Below are 6952 nucleotides of genomic sequence, written 5' to 3'. Positions count from 1 at the left end.
ACCAGTTTACAAGGGCACATTTGAAATTGTATAAAAACAACTGAATGGAGGAGGACAGCGTTCCTTCTCATCCTGAAGACAGGTTGAACGGTTTTGCTGTTGAGGTCAGGGCTTCAGATAGAGATGGAACCCAGAGCTCTGTAAATTGCTTTATTCGATGGTCTGTTTAGTTATGATAATAAATGTTTGAAAATTGATATTCGATTCCGATTATTCTTCATAAAAGAACACGCAGGACAGTGAAAGTCCGACAGTCTGCAGCATGTTCAACTCAAAATAAGATAACCTGAGTCATATGTTAGAGCTATGTGGACACATTTCCCCCTTTCTGCTATGTAACTACTGCTGTCAGTCCACAGACATGTCCTGTGCCTCTGCCTTAAACATTTATTCTCTGCAGCACTGCCAGTTTGCCTTTTGTCAAGGAAGGGGTTCAAGTGTGACATCCAGTGAGTAGTCAGAGCCACTTTCAAATATGACGTTTCATTATGCATGTCAAGCCTCAGGGATTATGAATACTGACACAGTATAACCAGCCAGATGAGCATCCATTGTTCACCTTAGATATTTAATCAAAAAGAGACACCCAGTCCTAACATCAAGCTCTGTCCATCTCTGAGCCTCTCACTAAGTGCACCAATTTACTGTAAGAAAGGAAATTACTTGGGGCACAGCCTAGAATAACAGTTTCATTTTATGTGCTCATACAAAGAGCAATATGTTTGTTCAACATCTTGATCTGTAATTCTTGGAGGTCTCTCAGAGGTCACAGTTTCCTTGCCAGCTTCAGCACAGCCTGTCTGCATTCTTCTGACACATCGCTACATTTCTGGCCGCCACAGAGACACATCTGACTTTTGTGAGGACTAGATGTATGAAAATAACATTAGAAAATATAACTGAACAAATAACTATGCTGTGCTCACGTGTTGACATCAGAATGCATGCCCAAATAGAATAAATTATTGTTAAAACTAAATTTTTTTAAAGTTGTTTTATATGGTTGCACTGCTAGTAACTGTTCCTCAGGCTTGTGAAGAAAGTGAATGGTGCCAGGGAGTGAACAAAGTCTTTCAGTGTGGTTTCTGCATATGATTTCTGCCAGTGTGTGTACAGAGATAATCATTCAGCTGGGTATTCAAAAACTGTTCCTAGGACAGTAAACGGTTTCTCACATTCATTTCTTTAACCTATAATTAGAAGACAAGCTACTGTAAATAATTTTGCCTTCAGGAGTTCTTTAACAGTAAGAAACAACACGTGTTTGACACACAAAATATTTCTCATTACAAGCTGCTCCCAAGGCTGAACAGGCTGTGTACATGTTACATTATTATAAGGTTTGCATTAAAATGTAAACGGAATATGGTGCAATAAGCTGATGAATCATTAAAAACACCAGTGGATTTGATGTTTTCACTAAAGGTTACAGACACCTATGTTGGAAAGTAATGAGCTAACAAATATTAAAATTTTGTATAAAGATTTTTAAGTCATTGAAGACAAGATGTAAACAACCAATGTTGAAGCTTTTGCAAGTTAAAGGTTACTGACATTTTTAAAAAGTAAAAGGTGAGTACAAAAGACTGTAGTAAAAGTGAAACCAAGTCTCTGAACCTGATGACAACCAGATAAAAAAAACTAATATTAAAATGCTGCTTTTAAGGGGCAGGGAGAGGGAGAGAAAGAGAGCAGATGTGGATAGGAGGAGAAGAGAAACATAGTCCTGAAGACAGGAGAACTCAAGTGATGAAAAAGGCTTACAGTACAATGCTATGCAAGGTTGCAGATGCACAGTAAGGAGAAGGAAAGAAGTGGAAACCGAAGGGGGTGTTAAAGGTAGACACACAATAGTAGGAGAGCCTGAGCAAACCTCTGTCTAACTGTAATCTGCAGCTAACACGAAGTGAGAGCCACCATGTTGCACTGGAGGATGGTCACTGTTGGACTTTTCTTCTACTGCATCAAAGTGGGTGTCACACGATCTCAGACCAAAGGTAAGACTTAATATTTTTATGCAGAATGTCAAATAGAAAAGAGTTTTCATTGTAATTGTTCTTTTCAAGAAACAAATAATCTTATCTCAATAATGGGATAACTGTTTTTAAGTGAGAGTCTGGGCTGCAGGAGAATGCTGCAGATGACTTATTCTGAACCTCCTACAGTAAATAAATTCCATTTATCCACACTCCAAGCGTTTGATGGAGCAATGAGTAGCAGAACTGTAATATTAAGCCAGGAAGAGAGTGATCATATTTTATTTTCACAATCTGAAGAATTTACTGGAAATAAATTAAATCAATTCATAAAACTAGAATAACATTATGCGTATGAAAATATACTTATCTGGATTTTTTTTATTATTATTGTTAGTTGGGGGAACTTGCAGTAAACATTCCTGTTCTATTACCTCTGTGGAGGACTAGCATCCTTCAAAACAAGAGTACAATTAGACAAAGCTTTAATAATATCAAAAAGATAATAGAAAATACTCACATTTATGGATTTGATTTAAATATTGAACAGGTTTCAGCACGTTTTACTTCTCTTCTAGCATCAAGAGATGTTATCAGCACCTGCTCCTAATTGGGAAAAATGGCGGCTATGGTCCAAAACTATCAGAGAGAGAAAACTGATATTCCACATATCAATGGAAATCCTACTGCTGAGATATTCAGAGCAGAGTCAGGGAATCCCTCCCTAATGAGGCATTACCTTAGTGTTTTTGGTTCTGTCAAATAAACACTGCAGACAGAACCAGAACCTAAAATGTGCTGATCACTGCGGTACAGCAGTTTTGATGGTTGCAGTTTTTGGTTTTATTTATGGATGCTTCTTCATTGACAGGAAGCCAAAATTAGAAATGAAATCTAAGCAAAAATTAAGAACACATAGTCATAAAAAGTAGAAGTTTAGCCTTTGTCATCCTTTATGTGCAAAATTTCAGCTGATAAACATTTGTATTCTGTGAAGTTCACTAACGTGATGCCGCACAATTTTTTTATATATATATATATCTGACTGCTGAAAATGAAGTCAAGATGCTAAGCACACACGTTGCTTGTCAAAATCATCTGGAAGCTGCTGCGTGATCCATGTGTTACTCCTCCTTTGATTCCTCTGCTGCCTTTGAAGTTTGGGGTCATGTCTCATCACCCACAGGTAAAAGTCATCTGGAAGGTCAGCGATCACAAATTTTCAAATACATACTGTGTAGACAACTGCAGTATGTCTTGGTGTGAGCCAGATGAACCTGGATGTCACATGTGGATGTCAGCACCCAGGAAAACTCAAATGTATTTTATGGCCCCTGACCGTTGTTACTCACTTGCCCCAGGGAATCCACTGTCAAGTCTTTTTGGTCCACCATAGTAAAACAGAAGACAAACATTGAATGAACCTGTTTTGGTTTCTCCTTGCTTTTCTGCCACAGCTCATTTTCATTGTCTTTACCTTCTAGCCCTGTTCCCAGCTACAAGCAGAATAAAAAGAGGGGTAGCAACTGCAGTGAACCCCACTTTTCACAACTCCTTCAATGATGCTCTTCTACTATTTGAGGTAAGACAAATATATCCATAACTGTCAACATTTTTGTATCGTTTTTAATTGTAAAACCAGCAAAACCTCAAGGAAAAACCGACACCACCTCTTTTCATTTTATTGCATAGATCCTTCTGGGTGGCGTAGATTTTGAGGCCAGTGGAAAGTTTTCGGTGAAAGATGCTGAGCTGGCCTCCCTGCGCAAGACAAGAAACCTGGAGGCCATCTGTGAGGTCATTCCCAGGAAGATAACAGACATTTTTAAGCTCATCTCTGACCTTTCAAATCACACTGGTCATCTGCATCAGGAAGATTTTGAGCGTACCTTGCTGACCTTGGTATACATCACCCAGAAGATGGTCCGTTCCGCTACTGAACACCAAAGACATGTCTGGGCACAGTCTTTTCTAGGTATATACAAAGCCATCAAGCAGGATCTGATGGATACAAACTGAATTAACACAGGTGCTGCTACACAGTGGCTCCATGGTGGGATTTAGTATGGATATAGGAAAAAATCCTTTTTTGGAAAAAATATCAATTGAGTGGGCATAGCCCTGGCTTGTAGACTGAATAATGTCTCCTATGTACTTTCAGGCTATAACCTGCTATAAACTGTCACCACAAATAGAAGGTGTTTAGCCAGATAATAAAACAAGAGCACAGAGAGAGCACATGTACATCTACCCAGGCACAACATTCACTCACACAAATGGGTCGCTTGTGAAAAATGATATCCAGAACAACACGAAATATGTCCTAAAATCCTTGATTCAGACTGGATCCAGATCATCTTTTAGGTTATGATAGGCAGTTATACTGTGCATCTTGCCCACAACATTATAGAGTTCTACTTTCATCATAGGCCAAGTTATGGCAGAAAATATACATTAAATGGGGTTGTCAATGTTAACTTTAAATGGTTGTCAGATCCGAAATCCAGACCATATCCAAAGAAAGAATTATTTTGATAACTTTTAACAGTGACCCCTTGTGTCCTGTGGATGGCAGCACTGTCATCCTAGAAGAGACCACTCATTCATTTAAGTTTTTCCTTTAATTTGTCACCTGTCTGTATATGCAGCATTAAAAATCATGGATCCACTTAAAAGCTCATGACTTTGTGATGCTTTTTCACCAGCACCTGGGTGTGATTGCATTTTAAAACTGATTGGATCAGCAAAAAACTACACAATTAAGCTCTGAACAAAATAAATAACTGTTTATACTGGGTGTTAGGCTCTGTGAAAAGAGTATAGAAAAATTATTAACTTTAGTAGCTAAAGGAAGCCCATATATTAACCAGTTTTATGCAAGATGTCATTTGCAAGGTCACTCCAAAAGTCACGTGAAATACTTTGCACAGTGTTGTTACAGTACAGCATCTTTAACAGAGGACACAAAGTTCAAGTTGAGCTGCCTCTGACAGTTTTTGGAAAATCCTCCAAATGGTATGCTGGAACACAACTCATAGAGCTGATCCAACAGTGGCCTGTGCAGGCTCTGAATGTCCCAGCGGTTGCTTAGGCTCCAAAGAATTAGGATCTGCTCTGCCTCCATGCACAGAACTAGGCACACCAGGAGGGCAGAATGGTACGTACTGGAGCCAGGAAGAAGAAGAAAAGTAAGAGCTGATGCCAAAGGGAAGATTGTAGACTTCTCCACTCTCCAGCGTGTTGCTTGAGTCATCCTCATGAGCCCTGTTCCAGGCGAGGATGCCTCGTTCATGCTTTGAACCTATTGGACACATGTTAAATGAGTTAAACCATACTAGTATACTAGCGCTGTTTAAGTTATTCTCTGACTTAGCTTGCTTGTTTGTTTTCCATAAAGATTGGGAATGCTGTATCGTATTCCACAGCTATTTTCATCTGGAGATAATGTTCCTTTCTCGTTACACTTCTACTGTTACTTTTCCAAAACAGTCATGTCCTCTATTTGATTTTCTACGCTATGTGGAATTTTCCATAGTCCTTTTTCTACAGTCTAATGTTGACATATAACTATCAGATGTCAGATAATGGTTCTTCTCATTGTAATAATTAGCCTACAAACAGCAGTCAGTCACTGACCCGTCAGTAGTTTTCCCTGTGTTGTCTCACTTGATATTTCTGCTAGACCTTTGGTCATATGACTGTACTGAGATTACTTTTTACAGTATTTTTATAATCTGATTTTCTATGTTGATGAAAGTATCGATTACTTACAAAATGCAATTTAAACACAGTAATACTAATAAAATAAATACATTAATAGTTTAATTAAATGGAAGACCTGGAATGGTGTTATCCAGTATGAAGCCAAAGAAACCTCCCACAAACATGCTGGTTGTCAAAAGTACTTGCAGAACCTTATTGAGTTCTGCCACACCTGAATGCAACACAAGGAAAACAGTTAAACATTTGTTCCAATATTCAGAAAATAGCATAATAATATTGTGCATTTTATGAACCTGTAAGGATTATACATATAGTGAGATTTTATCCATGCACCTGTAACAACAGCTTTGGGGTTCTTTAATATCCAGTTAGGAATGACAAGACCAGAAAACATGGAGAATCCAAAGATGAAGATGTTTCGAGATGAATTCATATCTGCATACTGAAAATGTAAAGGAAAATAAAGAGTGAACATATGAGACAATTACTTCAGTACAAAATTCATATAAATGTAAATATATAAATAAAGTTCGCCAAAACACGTTTAGGTTTTGCGGCTTGTATACCTGTAGATTGGACACTCCTGCTGCAGAAATGACACCAAACATAACCAACAACATCCCTCCAATTACAGGGGATGGGATAGTTGTGAATATAGCACCCACTTTACCAAACACACCCATCACAACCATCAAGACTCCACTGGCTACTATCACCATGCGACTGCCAACCTGTAAACACAAGCAAACAACAGCAACATAAAGAAAAGCTAACCCTCCTTTTAGCCTAAAGCTAAATAAAAAGGCTTATCTTACCTTTGTAATACCCAGAGCTCCAACATTCTCACTGTATGAGGTGGTACCATTTCCTGTACCCCAGGCTCCAGCCAGCAAACAGCCTAGTCCCTCAATACCAATGCCCCTGTTTATGGCATGTTTAGGGGGAGGCGGAGCACCAGATAGCCTGGCGCATGCATGGTAGTCCCCAACAGACTCTATCATGGAGGAAATCACACCAGCAAAGATGCCCACCACACCTGCCAGGCTCACTGTTGGCATCCCCCACTGACCTGAGTGTAAATTCAAACATAAGGGAGCAGATAAAGACACTGTATATAAACTTGTAATCCCCTTTTTGATTAAATGCTTACTAAAAAGCCTCTTACCTGGGTATGGGAAACTGAACCAGGGAGCTTGGCCCATAATATCTCCCTTTAGATCAGTGCGGGCCAGGTAACCATACTGGTCCGGTTC

At 39.0% G+C, this 6952-nt stretch overlaps 2 protein-coding genes across 2 annotated transcripts in view; one reads left to right on the top strand and one right to left on the bottom strand.

Moving 5' to 3' along the window:
• The first annotated feature begins 1925 nt into the window (after positions 1-1925).
• Positions 1926-4016, top strand: LOC109961837 (protein FAM180A). Its single transcript, XM_020602995.1, has 3 exons — positions 1926-1997; positions 3461-3558; positions 3669-4016. Exons 1-3 carry the CDS (start codon positions 1934-1936, stop codon positions 3993-3995), a joined length of 489 nt encoding a protein of 162 aa, XP_020458651.1. The 5' UTR covers positions 1926-1933; the 3' UTR covers positions 3996-4016.
• slc23a4 (solute carrier family 23 member 4) overlaps positions 4010-6952 on the bottom strand; it is a 14660-nt gene continuing 11717 nt past the window's right edge. Inside the window, 6 exon segments of the mRNA XM_020602994.1 lie at positions 4010-5277; positions 5815-5910; positions 6033-6141; positions 6266-6430; positions 6515-6768; positions 6865-6952. The exon segment at positions 6865-6952 is cut by the window's right edge and continues 31 nt beyond it. Of these exon segments, the coding sequence (XP_020458650.1) occupies positions 5009-5277; positions 5815-5910; positions 6033-6141; positions 6266-6430; positions 6515-6768; positions 6865-6952 (981 nt within the window). The 3' untranslated portion in view covers positions 4010-5008.

Source organism: Monopterus albus, unplaced genomic scaffold, assembly GCF_001952655.1.
Source record: "Monopterus albus unplaced genomic scaffold, M_albus_1.0 scaffold59.1, whole genome shotgun sequence".
Taxonomy (NCBI): domain Eukaryota; kingdom Metazoa; phylum Chordata; class Actinopteri; order Synbranchiformes; family Synbranchidae; genus Monopterus; species Monopterus albus.
The sequence above is the reverse complement of the archived record's forward strand: the minus strand, read 5'-3'. Positions and strand labels throughout refer to the sequence as shown.